Source organism: Coenobita brevimanus, chromosome 110, assembly GCF_032717465.1.
Source record: "Coenobita brevimanus isolate Jiangsu-jjx chromosome 110, ASM3271746v2, whole genome shotgun sequence".
Classification (NCBI taxonomy): Eukaryota; Metazoa; Arthropoda; class Malacostraca; order Decapoda; family Coenobitidae; genus Coenobita; species Coenobita brevimanus.
In genome coordinates, this window is record NC_137063.1 from 4067962 (window position 1) to 4093866 (window position 25905).

Consider the following 25905-nt stretch of genomic DNA (forward strand, 5'->3'; position numbering starts at 1 on the left):
GAAGTGTTGGACGCGTTGGTGTACAGGTAACGTGATCTAGTGGTAGGGTACAGCCTATTCTGTACTAGGAACTGTACTGTGCACTGTAGGAGCTGTGATGGAGCTTTGACCACCTCTGCCTTAAAAATGTTCACTGGCTCTGACGTCATTATGCGACACGTTTTCGTTTTGTGACCAGGATGATAGAAAACGTGATGTTGGTACAACTGACATAATCGTGCTGCAAGAGTAGTTATGAATACTGGACTCAAACATTATCCTCATTTAAGAAGGTGGGGACGCTCATTATCCACTCACTCGATGTAGTGCTGCTTTGGGTGTCTGCCCTTTCCTCTCCTCCATTCATCCTCTTCTGTCTTTCTTTTCTTCATTCGTTCCTCTTTCTTCTGCCTATGGGTGATTTTACAATCCATCTTCTCTCTTTCTTTCCTTCATTCTTTCCTCTTCCTTCTACCTACGAGTGACTCTGCACTGACTGACAAGCCAAATGGCTTGTTGTACACCAGGAAACCATTTACTATGCTGGGTGGTAATCATATAACCAGACAATGGCGCCTGGTGATTTAGTGGGTAATTAAGGTTCTCCAATCGGATTGAGCCTATGTAGGTTTATATCCAAGGGGTGGTTGGGGTTTATTGCTCACGTAATGCCAGGCTGGTCACTCTCATCTTAAATGTCAGGCCCAACTTGCTTACCCCGGGCTCTTCCGCTCCTCATGAGGCAACATAGGATTGGATGATGGGTGGATGGATGGATGGAAGTGAAGTGGTTAAGATACATTTAAGTTTCACGCGATACAAACCATGTCCTTTGTCAGGTCCTTGGTCTTCACCTGTTTGTCCGTCCTGGTCCAAGGCTTCTTGTTTGTGTTTTTAGTTAATTAATTGTTTTCCGGGGAGGGGCACTACCCCTCCGACAACCCCACTTGTTGACACGTAGCGAACACGTGTTGGTTATCAGGTTACCATATGTACTGTGACTGTGTTGTATCTCTTATATATATATATATATATATATATATATATATATATATATATATATATATATATATATATATATATATATATGAGAAAGAATACAGAATAGTCCAAGCTATATCTCTGTAATATTGTAGCTGAATATTTTGTTGAAATAAACACTGCAGTACTACAGTTATGCAATGTGAGGTTAATATATTATAGTATAATGGCACTGAACTGATATATTTCCCAAAGTAATGTTCATTTTTATGTTTTGAATATTTAAAAGAAAAACAGTGCCCTTCTAATCCACATAGGGAGGTAAGCGTAGGCTAAATAATATGCCGATGGGAACTACTTTACCACAATTAAGGATGTCAAGAACAATTTATATTCAACTAAAACTCTATCAGTCTTTTACAAAGCAGGCAAAATAAGTAAACTCTCATGGTATTATCAAGCTAGCGTCGTCTGTCAACTCGTTACTGATGTTTGTATGCCTAGAAATAATATTTGTATGCCTAGAAATAAGCCTAGTTGAAGCACATAGAAGTATCTGAATATTATACAGCTGTACGTATTAAGAAAACACCATTTGCGCAAGCATAGAATAACAAATGTTTAAAAATGAGCCGTAGAATTTGAACAGTTGTCAAGTGACAGTCTATACAATACTTCTCCTGTGAATCATGGCTGTCTTTTATGTTTTGTTGGCCATTTGACTCCAGAACCGTCTATGTTGCTACGGATTCATCACACTGATTTTCAAAGTGCGTTTAGAGAAAAGGAGGAGAGGTGACAGGACTTTTGATGGCAAGTGTACCTCCAGCAACACTCCTCATCCATGGAACAATGCTACAAGTTCAAAATGACAAATTAAACATCGGGGAGTCACAGTGGAAGGTTTCACAATCCACCTCCGAGGTGTCCCCTGTATTTTTGCTCTAGTCGGGCTTGTCTTTCCCAGCTTCTATCTCTCCTCCTTTCCAACACACTGCGGCGTGAAGAAAGAAACCCAGTGATTCATTCTAAGTAAAACCTTGCTCAGGATATCTCGTCAAACACGTACCTGTTATTCTGCACGTAGAACGGTTCCAACTCTTCTCTGGTCGAGTGTACATGATTTGAATCGAGGGATAGTGGGTCGAGGTGGTGGTGGGGATCTTAGAACATACAAAAATTAGCCGTGTTTAGTACTGTCTACCTAAGGTCCGTTACCACAGCCGCCTGGTTTCTACACTCCTCGTGTGGTAATGCTCGTGAATACTGATAAATAAGCAACGTTAGCTCTGAACCAGGCATTTTCATCCAAAACTTTGTATCGTAAACATAGCCAAAGAGACTTTTGCGTTGAACTAGCACATTTACCATTAATGCTCTCCTTATGCGATGTATTTTACGTACATGGTAATTTTCTGTTTATTTATTGCAGCCAGTGGCTGATAATACACAAGTTCTTAATCTAAGATTAGTTTAAGGGTGTCAACATGCTGACCCTGGCCGCTCTTGAGGAGCGCCGACACACGCAAGCCTGTCTTACCGAGGCTGGGGTGAGGGACAGACAAAAAGGGACAGATCACTAAATCTTTACCCTGCTGAGTTTCGAACCCTACCAGGTGTTTCACCACAGTGTGTCTTGAGCTACACTTGACAACTGAGAGCTCAATTCACCCACGCAATCAGCCCAGCCAGAGCAGGGCTCGAACTCAGGTCACTCGGATTGGGAGTCGAATGCTCAATGAACCGCGCCACTAGGCGTGTGAATAGTGTTATTTTATGTGACTTATTGCTTTCTTATCCCGGCTGGCCTTATTTAATACCCACAAGCACCAAGTCTGCGCCCGACTTCACGTCGGAGAGATACAAAAACGATCTTGGAATCGTATCACTTGTAGACAAAACGGGTTAGCCTGGTTTTACCGAAGACAGCTGCGGATTTGCTCCGACAGCTTGAATCAGCGAGTTCTTATCACCGTAAGCATTTTCATTGTCCTTCATTTTGACCGTACGTATAATTATATGCTGCCGGTTCCTGTGAACGAGTCAGTCAAGAATGTGGTCTTCGCCGCATTGTGTAGTGCAAGTGTGTTTTATCCACTGAGCTCTATAAGATGCAGAGGCTTTCTCAAGGGTAGCTCGGGGTTTTGTGCCTGCTGCCAGGGGCACAGGGCGGCGCTGATGATGTTTATGCATTGCACCCGACCTCCGCGCCACTTGAAATCAGCAGATGAATTCAGAATATATAGTGCCATGGTCCACTGGGCAGCTAAAATATAGTGCCATGGCCCACTGCTCAGCTTGTGTAGGCAACAGCGAAACAGAAACAGCAAGCTAAGAACAGGCGACGAGTACGGGTGCATCAATGTGGTGGCCAAAGTTACACGCTGGCTGCAGAGATAGCCTCTCCATACTATAGAGCTCAGTGATATTATCACTGATTCTGTTTGGAAAGATGGGTTAATGTTTTCAGTTTGATGATGTTTTCTGTATTTCATTCTTCCCACCGCCAAATTATTCTGATCAGTTTAGGATAGACATCGAAGTACCAATTAGATAATTATGGCTTTTGACTTTAGATTTTAGACTACAAAGCCTTTTGTCATCATCCTCATCCGGACCTCTTTTCCCGCCTTAGGGCAGGGCGAGGAGTAACAGCGTCCAGGCAGCCAAAGTATGTCCAGTTCAATGGGCCACGCTTCCATTCACTCACCATTCAAGACCTTGAAATCCTGGCTCCATCAGATAGGCCAAAAACTTTCACCACGTTCTGTAGCCTCACTTATACCTATCTGGTAGAGCCAAGCCGGACGCTGTCACGTTAGAAAAGGGTGCCAAATCCCTGGTTATGTGCTTCACACAAAATTCATCCACCAGCTCGGTCTCTTGTCAGTCCCCTAGCCTCACCAACTTCCATACCTCTCTTTCGCACACATTCATCCACCATATCCCTCCACCTTCTTTTTGGCCTACCTCGCCTCCTCCCTCCTTCAAATTCACTCATATATACCTTTTGTATGATGAATAAAATCTTACAGAAGTACCAAAGCACCCAGTAGTAAAAGACGTCTTTGTTCAAGACGTTAAAGGCACAAAGTGGTTAGGAAGATGAGGCGTTATGGTGGTGGCAGCTGTACAAGAATATGAGTCAGAGGCAGCTGTGGGTCGGTTAGCGCCATTTACCAACACGTGTGGAGGCGAGTATAAAAACCCTCGCGGTAAAGATAGCCATCCATGTATATAATGACTCTGATTAGGGCAAAGTGTGAGGTAGTGGCTCGCATTAACATACTAATCGTTTCCTTAGCGCCTTCCCTCCACGTCCCTCTCGCATCTTCAACCAAATTGATAACATTCCCTCCCAGATTTTAAGGAAAAACTGAAAAAAAAAAGAGATGTTTTTAGTCTTTTTATTAAGCACGTTTTCTGTGCAAACAATATACCCGGCATATTTAATGGTAATGAGATACTTGACACTGCTACCAGATCTTGAATGCGTGGTCGAATGCCAGAGGGTGCACAAGGCAAGTCCCCTTCAACCTTCAGGCGGTTTCTGTACTTGGTCTTGACAGCAACAAGCATGGAAAATGCAGCTTCACAAAGATACGCGGATCCAAACAATGTCAGAATCCGAAGTGCTTGATGTGAGATCAGAGGGTACACAGGAAGGTACTTGACCCAGAAAGGCTCAAGATCCATTTTTTTTTTAAGTCTTCCTCAGATGAGAAGTTGAACTCTAACTCAAGAAACTTCTCTTACACTTCATCTGAAACATCAACTACTTCACATTGAAATGGGTTCCTGATGAATATCCAGGCTTCACGCTTCTCATCTTTATCTGGGATGTATCTGATGAATTCTGCTTTCAAGTCAGTCAAATGAATGACCATTATTAAAAAAAAGATAAAAAACTCAGAATCAAGGGAAAGGTGAATTAGAGCAGAATCCAAGTTACTAAAACTGGCTGTATTTCCATCCTGAATTCGACATTTCCAGAGGTCGAGTTTGGCCATGGAGTCTCGAATGGTGTCGTGGTGCATGATGATGTTGATGTTTTTCCCTTGTAGTTTAAGGCTGCATTCAGAGCTTCGAAGACGTCCACCAGGTAAGCTAGATATAGCAGAAAGCCTTCAGTCTGGAATTTGTCATGGAGATCTGCCTTCTGCTGTGAATCTAGAAATATTGCTACTTCTCGTAGTTAATAAAGCCGTCCAAGCATGTTTTGTATTACTTTCAAAATCATCTCGATATCAGCCACGCTTTTGTTAAGAGAATTACAAATATAATTACAGAAATTCCTACTTTTTTCCCTTGGCTCGCGCCCCCTCTGGAATTTACTCACGCCCCCCAGGTTAACAGCCTCTGCCCTAGGGGGAGGGTAACGGCCAAAATTTAACCCTTCTCCATAATGGCAAGGTTGGAATGGAGAAGGGGTGTTTGTAGACAGAGTGATGGATGTGAAAGTCGAAGTATTGTAATGGCTTTGTGTGTGTGTGTGTATGTATTACTTATGTCAATGGTTGAAGAATCAGGATGCAGATGGTAAGACATACTGCCACTACTCATTGTACAAGTAAATGTCCACCACAGTTGGGTTTTAAACTCCCTGGACACGGGGCACATGCATCACGAAACGTTTATGGTAACCATATATATATAATCTATCTATCTATCTATCTACAGTATATACATACACACACACACAAACATAAGAACTGTGCTTTTGTGCTTACACCCTGCCTAGGTAAACCCTTTCGCCTTTGTCAACTTGTACCTTTCCTTCTTGCTGGAAGTTTGCTCTCATTCAGCCAGTCCCAAAGAAGGATGACCATTCCCAACCCTCTAACTATCGTCCAGTTGCTTTAACATCCTGTCTCAAAAGTTTTCGAGTCTATTCTTAACAAAAAAATTATGAAGCGCCTTTCCTATCACAACCTTCTTTCTGATCGTCAGTATGGGTTCCGTCAGGGACGCTCCACTGGCGATCTTCTCAACTACCTTTCTAACTCCTGGTCATCCTCCTTTCGGGACCTTGGCGAAAGATTTGCCGTTGCACTTAACATCCCGAAGGCTTTCGATCGAGTCTGGCAAGAATTTTTAATTTCCAAACTGCCCGCTTTCAGTTTCTATCCTTCTGTCTGTGCCTTCATCTCTCTGGTCGTTCTGTGGCTGTTGTTGCAGACGGCCACCGTTCTTCTCCTAGAATATAGATATATCAACAGTGGTCTTCTGGGCTCTGTCCTCTCACCGCCACTCTTTCTTTTATTCATCAGTGACCTACGCTGTACATCTAACCCAATCCACTGTTACGCTGGTGACTTCACCTTTCACATTTCCATTCGCTTCTCGCAGTGTTCATCTCAGCAAACAAGGGATGAGGCTATGGCACACTTAATATATGACTTGGCTCGTCTGAGTGGGGTAAAATTAAACTTGTTGTTTTTAATGAGTAAAATACTCAGTTCATACACCTATGAACCAGACAAAATTTTCCACAGGAGTACCTGTTAATATTTAATAATATCCAGCTTATTCATGCATCATCTTAAAACATACTCGGGGTTTCATTCTCTCAGGATTTATCTTGGAAAGATCATATTACATCTCTGGTAAAATCTGCTTCCAGGGGATTAGGTGTGCTAAGCCGATTCCATGCCTTCTTTATCCCTGTACAGCTGTTGACTTTATACACGGGTTTTATTCGCCCCCGTGTAGAGTACAACTCTCATGTGTGGGGAGGCTCCCCACATACAGCTCTTCTCAACAAGGTGGAGTCAAAATCTTTTTGTCTCATTAACTCTCATCCTTTTACCTTCAACCTCTGTCTCTTCCCCGCACTGTTGCATCTTTATCTCATTTCTATCGCTACTTCAATGGTCACTGCTCCTCTGAACTGTCTGCTTGCATCCCTCCGCCACAACGGCGGGTGTGTAGCACCCGTCTAGCAACGAACTCTCATCCCTTTTCTGTCCAACTCTCCAGTGCAAGAGTTAACCGTTACTCAATCAGTCCTTCATTTATGCAACAGGTCAACTCTGGAACTGTCTCCATCTGTCTGTATTTCCTACTGCCTATGATCTCCAGTCTTTCAAACGTAGAGTGTCCAGGCATCTCAAAATGAACGGATCTTGAATTTGGCATCTGTTGTGTGTGTGTGTGTGTGTTTTTCCTCTTGGAGCGAACGGTTTGCGGGGTCCTGGCTTTTGGTTCCTACTTCCTTGCATTAAACACACACACACACACACACACACACATATATACATACATATATATATATATATATATATATATATATATATATATACATACATATATATATATATATATATATATATATATATATATATATATATTTCGTTAATTCATCATCTAATCCAGTGTTGCCCCATGAGGAGCGTAGGAGTCCGGGGCTAGGCAAGTTGGTCCTGACATTAAAAATGAGAGTGACTAACCACACTCATACCTGAGTGATGATGATGATAATGTAGATTCGTCCACCTTCGCATGAAGAGTGGACACGGGCAGAAGAAGCCCGTCAGAGATGAGCGTTGTATGAAATGGAAGAAATTTAGGTGGGTGGTGGCGTTCATGCACAGGGGAAAGGTTGCTAAGAAGGTGGAGGGTAAGTGGAAACTAAGTGTAGAAGTAAAGAGGGAGGAGAGAGTAGGATGATTTCTGCTGCTCCCTGAGTGGCATTACGTAGGCAATAAACCCCAACCACCCCTTGGATATAAACCTGCAGCGGCTCAGTCCACTTGGAAGCAGACTGAGGGTTACTGCGAATGGACGCACACACTGTTGTATAGGAAGCATATTGTGGGTTATTGTATAGTTTGGTGCACACATGTGGCACAGGAAACAGGTTGTGTTTTTTGGTCAATCAATTTGGGCATACTTGAGGTCATTTATTTTCCTCAAGTGTTTCGCAAATGGCTTCCTAGTAATTAGGACTTTGCCGTACCCCCCGCAGTCTCAGTTTTCATGCTGTTACCGTACACAATGTAGTTGAAGATTTTACCTTATATACCAGGAGTCTGCGGCCAGAACACGTTGCCGAACCAGGGAACATGGCCTCTACTTCCTTGCATAGTCCCGGGTCACCCTTGGTCATGGTGTGGCAACCGTTAACCCACCAAAAAACTAAGAAGGACAAGCAAGAAGGAAGTAATTTTGCGTAAATGTGGACTTCAGTCTACCAAAACTGGGCCAGAGAAAAGGATAATAATACGACAGAGAGGACATGATGATGATGCTCTGTGGCGTGTTTATTCTAACCAGACAAAGATCCCTGTCCCTTTCAGCTCAGATGATGGCCAAGTGTAGTAAGTCTGGAGGGCTGATTTGACTGATAATGTTATTCGCGCCTCATAAATGAGGTTCATTGAAATTCATGCAACTACGACATATTGTTCAAGTTGTGGGAGCGGCCCAGTTTTGTCAGGCAGAAAAGAAGTTATAACAACAGGCCCCTCCAAGGGGGGGAATCACACCAGCCGCGAGCCGATACATATCTAACGCAGCTCGGAATATGACCTCCACCATGTTCGAACTCGTCCGAGATTTTCATCCCTACTACACATCTGTAAAATTTTTTGATAATATCTTGAGCTGTTGTGAAGTTATCGTGCTAACAGACACAAAGACATACAGACAGACAGACAAACTGAAAACAATACCAGCATCGCTATCGCGGCTGGTAATCAAGGAGCCTCATTCCTACCTTAAAACTAAAGTTCCTGTGTTTAAACCTTAAATCGCAAGGTGGAATGCAAATCGCTAATCATAAAAGCCTATGGTTATTAGTTATCGTCATCCCGCATCCCATGTTACAGAAGGCAGTCAGCAGCCATCATGAAAAATCTGGGATCTGCATCTCACTTTGCCATTTCAGAATTAAGCATATGATCCTAAGACAACAATTTTCACGGAACCATGACTTAGTATTCAGATTGTGGACGTTACACAGTTCCGTCAGATGAATATAAACTGGCTGTAGCCGTTCCGCATCCCGTCCTGTGCCAGTGCCCCCTGCCCGCGAGTCCAGGGTGATGGAATGAGTGTATTGTACCTTAAAATATCCCCCATCCCCCCATTCTTACTAAAAATACAGTCCATTCTTCCTGAAGACAGTCCAGTATCACCCCTAAACACAATCTATTCTTCCTTTCAAATAGTTCATTCTTTTTTTTAATCACTCTGCATAAATTTGTCAAAAAAAAAAAAAAAAAAAAAAAAAAAAAAAAAACCTTCCCATTTACAGCCCATCCTACTTCCGCAATCGGCCAGTGACAATAAAGATGGAGAAACACAATGACCAGACATCATCACTGTTACACGGTGGGAAGCCTGGGGGGGGGGGTGACCAAGACTGGGCCCCCATTGCAGCCCTCCTGCCCCTCGCCCACCTGCATTTTACAATTTATACCTAAAAGAAAGTCACAAAGCCAGTCCATTCACCTCCCCCTCAAAAAAAAAAATAATAATAAAAAATAAAATTAAATATATCAATACGAATTTCAAATCATCCACTCTATCGAAAGATCTATCTATCTATCTATAGCCCGACGCCCTAATCCCGCAAAAGGGTGGCCGCAGACAAAACGCCTCCAAGTCACTCTGTCACCCACCATTTGACTCCCCTCCCCCCAACTCACCCCCCCCTCCCTCATATACCTCTCAACTCCATCCCTCCACCTCATCCTCGGTCTACCCCTCCCTCTCCCTCCCTCCACCACACCAACATACACCCTCTTAGTCAGTCTTTCATTCTCCATTCTCTCCACATGTCCAAACCACCTCAGTGTATTTCTCCTAATCTTTTCAACCACATCCACATCTACCCCACAACGTTCCTTCACTTCTTCATTCGTCAACCTGTCCCTCCACGTCACTCCACATGCTCCTCTCAAGTAACTCATTTCCACTGCTCTCACTCTTGACTTGTTCCCCTCTTGCAAGGTCCACGCCTCGCTTCCATACGTAAGGGTAGGGATCACAATATCGAAAGAGCTCAAACAAAAATAATTTCCACTTTCCCTAAAAAAATTCCACTACCGAAAACTACACCTAAATCTACCTTCCAGACAACACACTATCTCATGAGGACATGAGACTCAGTAACAAAACAGCGAGATCAGGGGTGGGTGGTGGTGCTGCTGCTGGTGATGCCCTGGTGGAACCACCCACACCCCTCCCTCCGCTAGCGCCCTCTCAGACGGAGTCCACGTGGCGTTGTGTAGCCGCGGGGATAGTTCTGGTAGCTGTCTACGACTTTTATTGTTCATAACATACGAGAGCACAGCAAAACTGTAGCCCCACTCCACAGCGGGAAACTGTGAAACCTGAGTGGAAAATATCAATAATATCCAGAGATGGGCACAAATAACGTTAAATGTTTTTAACAAATTACTATGTATAACAATTTAATATCCAAATACGACATACATATTGAAAATTTAAAATTTAAATGGATTACGTGCACTGTATTTAATGCATCGACATACATTTTCAAATACAGTACCTACAGTAAAGTAAGTTTATTTTCTTACAGGCAATCGTATCTTGCTAATATTAGTTAACCGAGGTCACGATTTCCGCTATCTGACCGGGCGGCAAGAGCGAAAGAGGAGTTCCGGACGATTATAGAAGCGCGTCTGAAGATGTTTGGACGTAGCAAGAGTGTTTCTGATTGGAAATGTGAGTGGGAAAATGGGTAATGTTATAATAAATGGGGTGCTTGGACAACGGGATGTACTCTGTGAAGGGAAAGGAAATGGTAGTGCCGTGGTGAACGTTTGTGCAGGAAAGGGCTTGGCAATAACCAATACCTCTTTCAGACACAAGATGATTAACTGGTATACAAGGCAAGTGAGACGGAGGATGGGAAGTGAGCTGGACGAATGTATGGGAGTGACTGTCAGCGTGTGTGTGTGGCGGATCAAATGAGAGGACGTGATTGACACTACAGTTCGAGAAAAGAAAAAAGTTATATGCTGCCTTCATGGATACAGAGAAAGGGATTTAATCCCCGAGCTAGGCAACTATGGCCATATAGCCCTGCTAGGTTACAGGAGCGCGCTACCACTCCCTGCACGGCAGTCCCGGGTGAGGCTCGAACTCGCAATCCCCCGATCACGACTCCGATGCTCTACCACTGAGCCACCGTCAGTGGCGTCACCAGGGGTTAGATTTTGGGGGGGCTGTAGCCCTGGTGTATGTAGAAGGGGGGTGGCGAGCGAAGCGAGCCTATGCAGCTGGGGGGTACGGGGGGGCGCTGTAAGCCCCCCCGGAAAATTTTTCGGAAATTAAGCAGATATTCTTGAGGCCTATAGATGAAGAAAAAGTAAAATAAGGTCTCATAGGCTATTAATAAGAAACTTATAGGACACATGAATATTGATGGGCCTAATACCAGGTATCAGTAAGCCTTATGATATAACGTGTACAAGGTAAATGTATAAAGCTTTTTTGCAGATAATAGTTTTTCTTCAATTGCTACCGTAGTATTATGTGGTATCATAACGGTTTCTTTGTCTTACCATATTAAATTTGATAATTCAAAGAAGCTCTTTATTCAACGTATATATATAGATATATAATAACTGCCAAGATTTATCTTCCATTACCGGTACTGTGATAGGAAAACAAAGCCATTCACAAAAAAAACAAAAATTATAAAATATTAATCTAAAACAAGTAACTCCAATTCATAAATCAGTTACATTATAAAACCATTTTGATAAAACAAAATTACAAAAAAAATTGTATTCTATAAAAACTGATATCCTCCCATACAGTGGCATAATGCAATGTGGTTGTTTTTTTTTTTTCATTTATTTCAGTATTACTTATCAGTGAATGTAAACTAAAATTGCAGTTCATTGCAGAGAGAGAGTTATAGCCTACTTTCCCACTCTGTACGTTTAGGACAATATATTTGCAACAATGAGAAATAGCCTAGGCCTAGCCAATTTAAAAAATCAATTAAAAAAAAAAAATCCTGGCCTAAGCTTCATAAAATGACTACTGAAATAGTATGATATAGGGCTACTTACACACGTCTGAATGGGTTCAGCTTTGGGGTTATCTGGGGTTGCTTCTGGCATCTCATTCCCAATAACAGCCACTTTTTCTTGGCACTCATCTGAGTCATCTTTGGAGGCAAGGGTGAGAAAGAATTTCCTTAAGTCACCCTGTCCCTGAGGATTTTTAGATGACCTTTTCATCACTTGAGTGGCTGCTGGCTGATATCCGCAAATGTATTATTGTAGAATAGCCTATAAAAGGGAAATAACATTCAGTTCCGACAGTCGAGTGTCGACTGAACCAACTAAGTACTGCTGACTCTTTGTATAGAGTGTAGGCTAGATCTCATATCTGTAAAAACAAAAATGAACAGGTAAAGTGAGGTGGCTAGCAGTATACCAGAACGTAGTACCGTCTATACAGCCACTGAAACCAATACATTCAAATAAAACCGAAAACAACACAAGATTTATCCACAGTTCACAGACACTTCTCAATGTAAACAAGCATTCCGAGTTCCGAATCCGATACTCTGAACATTCGAATTTGTAAAAAATTGCATAGATCAGATATTTTAGACTGCATAATCCAATCTTAAAGCTCCGTGATTAATATATACCATATTATATATTGTAATTATATAATGAGTCTGATAAATGTAATACATTCTTGCATTCTTTGTGCGATAAATATATTTCAAAGAAAACCAAGCTTGGAAAAAGTATATGGGAAACTAATATATTATAACTATTATGATTTGAGTCATAGGTTTACGTAAATTGTGAATAACTAATCACATTATATAGCTATAAATAATATTGTATTAAACTAATATGGATGCACGAATAAAAGTGGATTGGCATTAGAGGGTTGGGGAAAAGCTAGGTGGGTCAGTGCCGAGCTGCAAGCATACTATGGAAGCGGGTGATTTTTTGTTATTATTATTTTGGGGGGCTGCAATTTTGGGGGGGCTGAGTCCTTGATTTGGGGGGCTAAGCCCCCCCCTGGTGACGCCACTGGCCACCGTGCCCCCAGGATATAAAGAAAGCATATGACAGAGCAGATAGTGAAGGAATGTAGGAAGTGCTGAAAAATATATGGAGTAGATATGATGCTATGGAATGCTGTAGAGGGTATGAATGAGCATGCATGGGCAGCAGTGCATGTGAGGGTGTGATAATTGAGTTGGACTGAAACAGGGATGTGTCATGCTTCAATGGCTGTTTCATAATATACATCAGTGGTGTTGAAAAAGAAGTATAAGGTAGGGCAGCGGCTACTCGAATGTCCTTTGTGCGAGGGGGCAGGGTTTGGAAACTGCCTGTACTGTTGTCTGCTGATGATACTGTATTGCTGTTTGAAGATGAATGGGAGTTGCAAGGCATGCTGCATAAGTTTGTTAGTATGTGTGTAAAAACGTAATATAAAAGTGAACAGTGCAAAATGTAAAGTTATGGTCTTTGACAGAAATGAAGCCATGGAAAGCACAGTAAGGCTGGAGGGTCAGGAAATGGGGAGTGAGAGTGGCCTTAAAGCACAGAGGATGAAGTGCATGGAAGAGTACAAGAGTGAAGAAAGTTGCTGGTTCACTAAGAGCAGCGACAAGTAAGAGAAGTAGGGAAGTAAAAAGAAGTCGCTGCATGACAGGATAATGTTCTTTATTCTAACGTATGGAAATGAAGTTTGGATCCTGTTGCAAGAACTTTAATCAAGAATGAGGGCAGTGGAAATTAGTTATCTGAGAGGAGCATGATGTGGAGATACGTTGAGAGACAGAGACAAAATGAGGAATAAGAGGAGCTTTGTGGTGTTGATGTGGATATACTGGAAAATATATAAGTACCTTGAATTTTTTTTTTTGGCCAAATAGAGATAATGGTGAATGAATGTCTGACTAGAAGAGTATATGTGAGTGAGGTGGGAGGGGTGGGGGTAACGGAGAGACCGAGGATGAGAGGAGGAATTGGGTAGAGAGGCAGCCTATATTAATGTGGGGAGTGTGAATTGGAGAGAGGACAGCCTAATGATTGAGGACAGAATAACATGGAGGCGATTCGTTTGTGGCCACCCCTTTCCGGCATTAAGGCGTGTGGATATAGACAGATAGATACTGTTCAATGTTTTTATTAGACAACACGCACAACAAACCCCCAAGGTAAAAAGATTTATATAATCAAAACTTTAAAATTAAATGAATATTGAATTTTGGAATGGAGATACACTGATCAACTTTCCTTATTGCACTCAGCAGCACTATTTTCTCCAAAGAATTGTCCAAAGAATTACTCCTGTGGGGGAAAAGGGTGATACTTGCAATTAAAAAAAAAAAAACTGCCTTTCTACTGGAGCTGATGAAACAAGACAGTGTTGAACTCCACACTTTTAATGCAGGGGTGTTTATCCTGACACCTAAAAGCATCTTGGGGATCTCTCTCCCTCTCTCTCTCTCTCCAAAATCTATCTGGAAAAGTATTTTAAGTATTTGTAAGTACGAAAGACAAATTAAGATTATTTAGTTGCCTATTAATACACAGAAACAGGGATTTATAAATACAGTACAACAATTTAACTAGAATGTATCTCAATAGCAAAAATCCCGTATTTCGGACTCGTATCCTGAAACGTGCTATTATGGACTGGCTAAACATGCCGGACTATAGCTGTCGAGTCCCATGCAGCCCAGCTCACTGATGGGCTTATATTTATACACAAACCTCAGAAATCACTAACCTGCAACATTATACTGTATTGCATATTAGTATAGTATATTCATGGCGTTCACAGGTCACAAGACAGACATAAATATAGTCACAGAACACACGCGTGTGATTTGCTAAGTAGAGCTTTGTATGCGTACACTTGGACAGTCTAACACACAGTACTGTACAATATTTTTTTCTTATGCCTCTCATTTCACTGTAACGGATAAACACCACAAAATATAATTGAACTTACAATACAGATACTGGAGAAACAATCAATACAGCAATTATGTACACACAGCAAAATTTTGAGATGAGGCTGCATCTAAGATTCGTCAGATGTACGGTACACAATTCCATTTTTCAAATATAATTTCTTCACTATCCGTATTGTAAATTTTGTAATAATTAAAGAATATTGTTGTGTTTGCTGCACATTACAGTAAAACAATAAACAGAGGAGAAAAAGTGATGTTCAATACTGTGCTCTTAGACAGTTGAAGAGAATGTTTACCTCTTCGTTGTGGTGTGTTTCCTCTCCTCTGGAACCCACATATCCGGAAAATCGGTAAATATGGACTTATTATTTTCTCTTAAACAGTCCGGATTAACAGGGTTTTACTGATTTTAAATACATATGCATTTGTATACTGTCCATCTCTGGTAATACCATTGTTAGCTCCAAAATGGGGCTGTGATGCTCGCGGTTGCCGTTACAAAAGTTTATTTTAGAATCTCTTCCATCTAGTGTGTCCCGTTCACTCCCTGTTAGCTATGGAGTGGGAAAAATATAGTCCAGCCTAAACATACAGTTCATTCTACTTTTCAAACAACCCATAATATTTTTTAGTAAGTCCATTCTATATTTCAAACAGTCCCTTCTACATTTCAAACAGACCATACTGCAGTTTAAACGGCATACTCCGCATTTCAGATAGAACATGCTGCATTTCAAGCGGCATATTCCGCACTTCAAACAATTCTTTTTACATTTCAAACTGAATATTCAAAATTTCAAACGGCCCAATCAACCTAAAGGGGACGAGCACGAAGGAAATTCATATTACATAACGGCGCGGTCCAGTATGCCTAAACAGGGCAAGAGAGACGAACAGCAGGAAAGTAGCGAGTCCTGGTGTGGGTGCTGCTGCTGCTGTTGATGTTCTGCTGCAGCCGTCGCGCCATCCGTCCTGTGCCAGCGCCCCCTCTACGTGGGTCCAGGTGCCGTTGTGTGGCTGTGGGGTGACGGCCAGGGTGTGGGTCAGCACCTGGTAGATGTCCACCACGTGTATCGGATCCAGGGTCCATCCGCATTTGAAGTCTGAGGGCAGCGATAAAGGGTACAAGAAGGGAGATAAAGGGTACAAGGAGAAGGGAGACAAAGGGTACGAGAAGAAGTACCGTGTGATAAAGGGTACAAGAAGAGAGTTTAGATTAATGCTTATCGACTGCCGTACACGAGGATCATCGAGACTGCCAACCAGATTGTGTCCCAGTCCTTCTATAGAGTATAAGCCACAAAAGTCACTGTGATATTTCAGTCCCCAGTTGCTCTGCTGGGTGAACGGGAACTAGGGAGGAAACAAGCTTAATTAGTTCAGTCTGACCGCCCCGAAAAGACAAAGGATTAATTGAAGTAATTTTCACCTCTATGATGAAGCAAAGGGTTAATCAAGATCATTTTCATCCGTGTGGGACGTAATGCAAAAGTGAACTAGTACTCTCAGGCCTTCAAGCACACCTCCCCATAGTTCATGGCGATAAGCATTTTACTGGATACGTTAAAGCAGAATGCCTAATTGCTACATATCCTGACGTGAGGATAGGAATGGTTCTCACACAACATTTCACTCGACTGAGAAAAAACCAGCTGAAGATATCATTTAGCTAGGCACTGGAAGAGGAAAAACATCTCCTGCATTAGGCTGGCAATATTAGCTCACTTTATATCCCTGTGCAGGTCACCTTTAATATGTTAACAGTAGAGGACACCATCTTTGGGATTCTTCTTCTTCTTCTTTTCGTTATTTTGATTTGTTTTATTGCCCCTCTTTTGCCTCACGTGTGTCCCTGAGCCCTTGGAGTTTCGTGGTTAATCTTGGCCTTCTACATTTTGGGTGAGTTGTGTGTTTACTGAATTTTCTTATCTCTGCTACCTTTTTGTTCACTGGCCTTGCTGTGTGATGACGTATTTGGCACTTTAGCTTCCTTCCTTGTTCAACGCTTTGCCATTGATCTGTGGTGATGTTGCTGCGTTCTCCTTCTTTTTTTTTTTGACTGGTGTTGCTGTTTTTAAATACTTAAGATGAAAAGTAATAGCATCATCCCCTGAAAAGATTATCCAGTACGTGTTTTCATTTAATCAAAACTTCAATCATGGCACTGTTTCTCGTTCATTATTTAAAGATTTGAACGTAAAAAAACGGCCTGGGCTTACGAAGTGCTGCCACAAATGTACAATTCGGAATAGTCCTTATACAGAACAGAAACTTGAGTCGGTTCATATGTATTCGAAGTCTCGACTGTGAGTGGATGAAAATATGCTGGGGATCAGGAGAAAGAAGGGGGTGGGGTTAGACGAAGGGGAGAGGGTGCAGGGAAACATGAGCAATGAGAAGTAAATATGAGGAAGACATATGGATGACTTTAAAGACTTATTAAAATGTAATAACACAGTATCATTATCATAAGTAAAGACATACGAATATATAATTTTGTAAGGATGAAAAACAAATTGCAGATAATAAGCACCGCGATACTGCACTCGAATCACTAGTTAACAAATAGCCAGATACTATGACAGACATGAATAAGGTTTGCAAGAGTATTTAGTCTTTAAGATTTATCTGCCATACTAAGAAATATGTCACGCGGGTGAAGAAATATTTCTAGGGATACCTAGTCCCATAGGCGGAGAAGATGCCCCTCAACTCTTCGTCAGGACCGTAGCCACAATATGAAATTCGTTATGTCTGAAGAGGTAACACTTCCGGCCATGGTCAGACATATCTTGTGTATTCTCATTAGGACGCAGATTGCACAGAAAACCTTACCAAGGATCTGAAGGGATCTGATTCCCTCACCCGTAACACATTCTTCAAGTCTGAACCTGCCTGGCTTACACAATGTTATCATTACAAACAAAACTCGAAACAACTCAAGATTCATAGTTGCAATGCTGAAAGCACTGCGCATTTCGTTCTTAATGCAAACGAAATATCCAAGCACAAATGAGTTAACGAGGTGGTAATTTACCTAGTCCCTTGGTGTACAATATCCCTTATCTCTTTAGTGGCACTGTAGCCGTAATAAGAAAAACCTCATGAAAAAAAAAAAAATGGTTACCTGGACCCTTGGCAAAGAATATGCCCCTCATCTCCTCATCGTCGGGCCTGTAGCCGTGCGCCCCCCTGCCCGAGAAGACGAGGTCGGTGCGCTCCGGTACCTGCTTCCCAGACCGTGATGCCAGAAGGTACTGTCCTGCGGTACGTATACATCACCATCAGCACTAACGTTATTATTATTATTATTATTAACATTATTATTATTATTTTTACTCGGATGATATGATGATGACTGTAGGAAATGGCCATCAGTGCATCACCTTCATTCTCACTATCACCAACATCATCATTCTGACCTTTCTTCCATCTAAGGTGGTTGGATTTCAACATGGATCCTGTTCACTTATTAGCACTTCAGACCGTACCTGGCGTGTTGGGGACATGAATCAGAGCAGCAATACCCGTGTCAACGAGTAGAATGATCTCACAGATGCACAGTACAATACCGAGCCATGGTTTCTGTTCACCCTCTATTTTATTCCCGGTTGTAGGAAAACTGCAGAGTTTTACACCGAACGAAGACTGTTGATGATGATGGTTTGAAGGGAGGAGGATGCAAAACTCATGGCTGGAGCAAGTTGACTGTTCCAGGTGGGAGTTACTTGAAGCAGGAAGAGTTGCTGTCTGGAGGCCTGAACTGGCAAATTCTCGTGGGTGGACTGGAAGGGAGAGGCTACGCACCACCACGGCATCTGCCCCGAGTGAGTGAGCAAGTGAAACCATTGCTTCGCCTTCTCTCAAGTTAGGGGGGGTTGGTGAAGAGGGTGACTAGAAGCTATGGCTCGCGACTGTACTTGTTTTGGGGGCATGCATCGGAGGAGAAATCCATACCCTTATCAGCAGACAGGATGATCTCGTGGATGTATTTGTGGTGTTGGTAGTGGAACTGTTGGGGGACGTCCTCTCGCCGGTACGCCTTCACACCAGGTATTTTGGACACCTGCTCATACACCTGCCAACAGTAAGACGTGGATACAAGTTGTGCTCAGTGGTGGAACAAGAATATAATGCAAAGTGTTCATTTTACTAAGGAAATAAATACTGTCAGGATTCTGTCACTCACTCCCTGAATAAAATCGTCTGGCTTTATCTGAAATAATGTACAGTATAATATTAAAGACGTCTGGGTCTCTATAAGAGGTTGGGAGTGACCGTGATAATTCTCTCTCTCTCACTCTCAACTCTCACCTTGTCCACGTTCTGCTGCGGCACTTTGATGTTCATAAAGGCGCCCTGATCTGCGATGTTTTCCACCAGTGATGTGTCCAGGTAGTTGTCAATCTCATGGTAGGTGGTAACATCAGGGCCGATAGACGTCATCCCATGGTCGCTTACTATTATGATGTTTACTGCAGGCAACAGGAGGCAGGGGGAGAGAATTAGTGAGTTTCATATATATATAGAGGTAAATAAATAAATAAATAAATCTATCAATCTATCTGTATACCTAGGCTGCTTCCCCCAAGGAAAGGGAGGTAAATAAAAATAAATATTCCAGAACGATAAAAAATTCGCACCTTCAAGACACCGGTATCCCCTGTTATACTTCATGGCTGTGAGACGTGAATATTAATCAGTGTTTTGGTGTGGCGTTTTATTTTTTTTGGTGCCCTTCGCAGGATCATGGGATATCGCTGGTACAACCGAGTGTAACGAGCAATTAATTCATAAGTCTAAGTCGAGGCTTATGACTGCATACGTGAATGCCAACTCCGGCTGTGTGGGTACGTGGCCCGTCTCCCTGAGGCTGATCCTCCTGATATCTAAGAGACAACCTGGAGTGGAAACGACCAAGGGGAGGGCTGCAGAACTCGTGGCTGAAGCAAGTCGACCGTCCCCGCCAACGTTGTTAAGAATGGGAATAGTTGCTGTCTATGGGCTTGCATGGAAGAACCTACATTGGGTGGTGTAGGAGGGTGAAGAGTTACGTGTCACCACGACGTGTAACCCGAGTGAGTGATTGAGATGGCATGAGTAAATCTAAAATGGCGTCACTATATGGATGAGATAAATTCTTGGCGATGTCGTGCTGCCTTACCTTGGTCCTCGAGGTTCCGATTTCGAAGTTCATTAAGCAGGTAGAGTATGACGTCATCAAGATCCCTCACCGTCTGTGTCATCTCAGGGGATTCGGGGCCCTTGGTGTGGCCTGTGTAGTCTGTGTGCTCTGTGTACACCTGACGGAAAATGAACAGTCTTAATCTTCTGGCTGAGGCTGATGCACTTAGGTGTTTTATTCAGGCTACAAGAACTCACCTCTGACTCCACAACTTACATCTAGTAACTCTTTTACTATTTGTACACCTTGGACGTAATGTTTAGGCCACGTCAGTCAACTTTATTCAGTGTAGAGAAATCCCAGCAGTTAAACGGTAAAAAACGGTAATGGGAAGTCCAATATAACCCTTTGCCGAGTGTGGGGTCCTGTGGTTTGGCCCTTAGATGCATTACATGTTGGCAAAAACTTCATATTTCTTGCAGTGGACTCGATCTAGCGTTCAGCACGTGATCATTATCCCGACCCGCACCACAGACCACTGAGCCACGAGATGTCCTGATCCCTTCCACCCGATGACGTATTTTTACCTGTGATGCAAGACGCCCAACTTATGAGAGCAACGCGAGGTGATCTTGTTGGAGAAGTCTTTGACATAATCATTCTGTGCATCCAAACTATTCATTCTAGTGCACCCATTTTCACAGGTTATATTCTCATGGCCCCTCCCCTCCACCCATCACAAATGCACTTCATCCCACCCATTTATTTCTTTGTCCCCCACACCCATTTCTTTACCCCCTGATACTGTCATTCTAAGGCGACAGTTTGAAATATACTTCCACGGCATCAAACCACTATTCACACAACACCCGTTTTCTCTATCTATCTATCTATTGCCAGACGCCTCAATCCCGTTTGGGGTGGCAACAAACAAATCGCCCTGTCCCCCGCCATTTCACTGCCCTGCTTCCAACTCACACACCCCTCTCTCATATACCTCTCCACCCCATCCCTCCATCTCATCCTCGGCCTCCCCCTCCCTCTTCCCCCATCCACCTCACTCACATAAACTCTCTTAGTCAGTATTTCACCCTCCATCCTCTCCACCTGGCCAAACCACCTCAGTGTGTTCCTCATAATGCTTCCTATCACATCCAAATCCACACCACAACGCTCCTTTATATCCTCATTCGTCAGCCTGTCTCTCCATGTGACTCCACAGGCTCCTCTTAAATAACTCATTTCCACTGCTCTCACTCTTGACTTGTGTCCTTCCAACAACGTCCAAGCTTCACTTCCATACGTTAGAGTTGGTATCACAATACTGTCATGTAGTAACTTTTTCACTTCCATGCTCACTTCCCTGTTTCTTATCACTGCTTTCAAAGAACCAGCAACCTTTCTTCCCTGCTGTACCCTTTCAAGCACTTCACCCTCCAAACCTCCATCCTTACTCATCACAATACCCAAGTACTTAAACGTACTCACATTTTCCAATTCCTCACCATCCAACCTCGCTGTACATTCACTGACGTCTCCTCTCTCAAAGACCGTCACTTTACTCTTCCCTACATTCACCTTTAGATTCCGTTTCTTACACACTCTCCCAAACTTATCCACCAAGCCTTGCAGCTCCCCTTCGTCTTCACTCAACAACACAGTATCATCTGCAAACAACAGTACAGGGAGTTTCCAAACACTATCCTCTCTCACCAGGGCCACTCCAACATCCACTACCCTACCTTGTACCTCTTTTATTACCCCATCCATGTACAGATTGAACAACCATGGAGACATGACACATCCCTGTTTCAACCCAACTTTCAAAGAGAAAAATTCACTTAGTTCACCATCCACACGCACTGCAGCCTTCGCACCATCGTACATACTCTTCACAGCATTCAACAACTTCCCATCTACTCCATATATTCTTAACACTTTCCACAATCCTTGTCTATCCACCCTGTCATATGCTTTCTCCAAATCCATGAAAGCCTCATACACCTTCTTTCCCTTCTCTAGAAACTTTTCCACTAAAGATCTAAGAATGAATATCTGATCTACACAACCTCTTCCCTTCCTAAAGCCTCCCTGTTCTTCTCCAACTAATTTCTCTGTTCTTTCTCTAACTCTGTCAATAAGTATCCTACCATACACTTTTCCTATTATACTAAGAAGACAAATGCCCCTATGATTACCACACACTTCTTTTTCCCCTTTTCTTTGTATAGGGGAATAATTATACCTGACTTCCAATCCCCCGGGACTCTACCTTCCTCCCAGGCCAATCTGCACATCTTCCACATCCATTCTACTACTATCTCTCCCCCATGCTTCAGCATTTCACCACACACTCCATCAATTCCTGGGGCTTTCCCCGATTTAACTTTCTTCATTGCTTCCACAACTTCTATCCTACTGATTTCTTCCTGTCTTCTCACCTCCCTCCTTCTCCCAGCCATTCCCCATCCACTTATACTCGCATTACTTCCATCCTCTATGTTCAACAATTCCTTAAAGTGTTCTCTCCATCTGCTTACTTTTTCTCTCTTCTCCATTAGTAATCTACCATTTTTATCTTTCACTCCCCTGCTAACTTCACTTCCACCCTGTCTTACTCTTTTCACCTCTTTCCAGAACATTTTCTTACAGTCCCTCCACTTTACACTCAAATTCCTTCCAAATTCCTCATCCACTCTCTTCTTACTCTCTCTTACTAATCTTTTCACCTCTCTCTTTCTTTCTACATATAACTCTCTCTTCCGCCTCTCAACTTCTTCCACGTCCCTATTTCTCATCCATTCATTGTATGCTTTCTTCTTTTGTGCCACAGCCTGTCTCACCTCCTCAGTCCACCACGCTGTTCCTTGCACCCCCCTCCGTCTTCTCTTCCTTCCACACACCACAACACATGCTGCACATATTTCTTCTGTAAATATCCTACACACACCTTCCACGTCTCCCATCTGCTCCAATTCATATTTACCCAATCGTTCCTCCACTTCTCTCTTATACTCTGCCTTTTTCTCATCCTCTTGTAACCTTTCCACTCTCCTTGCAACTACTCTTTCCTCTCGTCTTTCCCTTCTTCTATTCCTCCATCTTACTTGAATCCTAATTCTGGCCACCACCAAGTAGTGGTCAGAAAGTCCACTCCCCCAACCTCTATAAGCTCTTGCATCCATTACACATCTTCGCATCCTTTCATCCACACACACATAATCAATCATTGCTTTCCTTTCATTCAGTTCACCACCCACCCTTCTCATCACTCGCCATGTATACCTGTGGATCATTTTATGCCTGAAGAGAGTATTGGCTATCACCAACCCCAGCACAAATGTCCACTAACGCACTCCCATTCTCATCTATCTCAGCAGGCACACCCCACTCACCAACTATTCCATCCACCTTCATATTCCCAACTTCATCATTCATATCACCGATCAAAAACACTCTCTCATTCCTTCCAAACTTTTCCATGCACACTTCTACATTTGTCCAGAACTCTTCTCTCACTCTTCTAGCATGATCTTGCATTGGCGCATACACACACACAATCGCCCACATTTGTATTCCAACTTTCAACTTTACCCACACAATCCTTGACCCAACTGATCCATACTGTCTTATGCTCTTCTTCCATCTTTTACTCACAACTATACATACTCCTTCCTTTGCCCTCTCATTCTCACCTACTCCTGCACATATACCCCATCCATACTCCCATTCTCTCACACTTTCTCCTCTCCATTTTGTTTCAGTTATTCCACATACATCCACTTTCGCACCCTCAAGCACCTGGACAATCTCTCTCTCCTTCACCTCATCATTCGTTCCTCTTACATTCCATGTATCCATTACCGTCCTTTGTCCGGTCCTGGGTCGTCATCGTTTGGTCAGACCTTGTCCGAGGCTTCTAGTTTGTTTTTTTAGTTAGTTGTTTTCCGGGGATGGGCATTAACCCTCCGCCAACCCTTTTAGTCGCCTTTTACGACAAGCAGGGATACTGGGGTAGTTTTGACTAGGTATATTTTTCTGTCCCAGTCCTAAAGCTCACCAAATTTGCAGCACATCACATGCATTCCCTTGCCCGCTACGCCCATATCTTCACCTCCCCTTTCACAGGTTTACGGCGCGATGAAGGTCACGCGATCGAAGAACACGCTTGTTTAACTTTCTTTTTGCCACTTCCAGACGATTTTGTCAGCTTTGAGTCAATCTTTTATAGTGACAGTCAGTCTCCAACAATCCCTTCACAACATGATGCCTTACCCTAACGTGAAGATAATCGTCTGAAAGTAGAAAAAAATAAATACAACTTATCGTAGAGAAGGGGTTCAGAAAAAAATACAAAAAAAGGGTTCTGGCTTTTCATCGTTTCCGCGAGTATTATTCATCTTATACATTACGTGCTGAAGTGATAAAATTTCCATTCATATTTCTATACCTATCTGCTTATCTATATATATCCTGTACACACACACACACTGGTGTTTGCCCGGAAAAATTTGATGGACTAACTAATAGCCTTTCCGTTACAGAATGTTTCTAAATACCAATTAATTTTTTCTCCATAGTTGTTGAAACCACACTGACCTATTCTGACCAAAAAAAAAAAAAAAAAAAAAAAAAAAAAAAAAAAAAAAATCGAAATAATGATTTACACATTTTCACGTGTCGCGAGTTCTAAAAATTTCGCGCCGTTGTGTCGAGCGCAAAGCTAAGATTTTTGTTTGGTATTTGCTGACACTCCCTGGACTCACCCTGATCTACAAAAAGAATTAGGTCGATATCTGCTACCGTTGTCGTGAAAGAAAAACAAAAGCACAGACAGGCACACACGTACACAGAATGATTTTATTATTTACACACACACACACACACACACACACACACACACACACACACACACACACACCTGCACCAGATCAAATCCTTCACTCAGCTTGTCCAGGGCTCTGCCGATGTTCTGCTGGAAGATCCGTTTGCCGGGAATCTTAACAAAGGGTTCACAGAAGGTGGTGGTGACGCCATCTATGGGCACGTCGCAGCGAGCCCACAAGAACTGAGCTGTGCGCAGGCCAGCCTTCTCCGCCGTTGTCCATACAGGCTCAGACGTCCACCACTGCCAGGATTACAAATTATTGTTGTATTACATTACACTGCATTATACTAAATTTCATTATTACATTACTTTGCAGGAAGATATAATGGCCACTCGTGCAAGTACTGTGGCACACATGGATGTATATATCATGTGGACCTGTTCTTCTCATGGACTTATTTCCCCCATGGACCTGTTTTCCCCATGGAGCTACTTTCCCCAAGGGCATATTTTCCCCATGGACCCATTTCCTGTTTTCCTCATGGACCCATTTTCCCACCACAGACGTATTTTCCCAGCGACTTATTTTCCCCATCGATGGGTTTTTCCTCCAGGGACTTATTTTCCTCTTGAATCTACTTTCCCCATGAACCAATTTCTCCCCATGGAAGTAACAAATCCCCACATGCAGTTTCCCCCATACTTATTTTGGCCCAGTGACTCTGATGTTCCTACTCGTGCCCATTTCCCCAGCGATGTATCTCCCCACGGTCGCAATTTCCCATATGGACTAGTTTTCCCACACTGATCCATTCCCTCCATGAACCTGTTCTCCTCATGAACCTATTTTGTCACAACTCACCCTGCCACCTACACACATATGTAGAGCCTCACCCAGTGTAGTATGACTCAAAAGTAGGATGATGAGTTAGCAATTTCCCACACACGTTCAGATGGGTGCACACACACACACACACACACACACACACACACACACACACACACACACACACACAGAAACAGCAGATTTAACCGTACAGATTATATTTC

The 25905-nt window shown here is 42.8% G+C and overlaps 1 protein-coding gene across 1 annotated transcript in view; it reads right to left on the reverse strand.

Moving 5' to 3' along the window:
• Window positions 1-15655: 15655 nt before the first annotated feature.
• LOC145417314 (glycerophosphocholine cholinephosphodiesterase ENPP6-like) overlaps window positions 15656-25905 on the reverse strand; it is a 48063-nt gene continuing 37813 nt past the window's right edge. Inside the window, exons 3-8 of the mRNA XM_080285987.1 lie at window positions 24949-25155; window positions 20067-20205; window positions 19217-19377; window positions 18860-18980; window positions 18030-18164; window positions 15656-16005 (exon numbers count right to left, since the gene is read on the reverse strand). Coding sequence (XP_080142113.1) covers window positions 15743-16005; window positions 18030-18164; window positions 18860-18980; window positions 19217-19377; window positions 20067-20205; window positions 24949-25155 — 1026 coding nt within the window. The 3' untranslated portion in view covers window positions 15656-15742. The remainder of the gene's footprint in view (window positions 16006-18029; window positions 18165-18859; window positions 18981-19216; window positions 19378-20066; window positions 20206-24948; window positions 25156-25905) is intronic.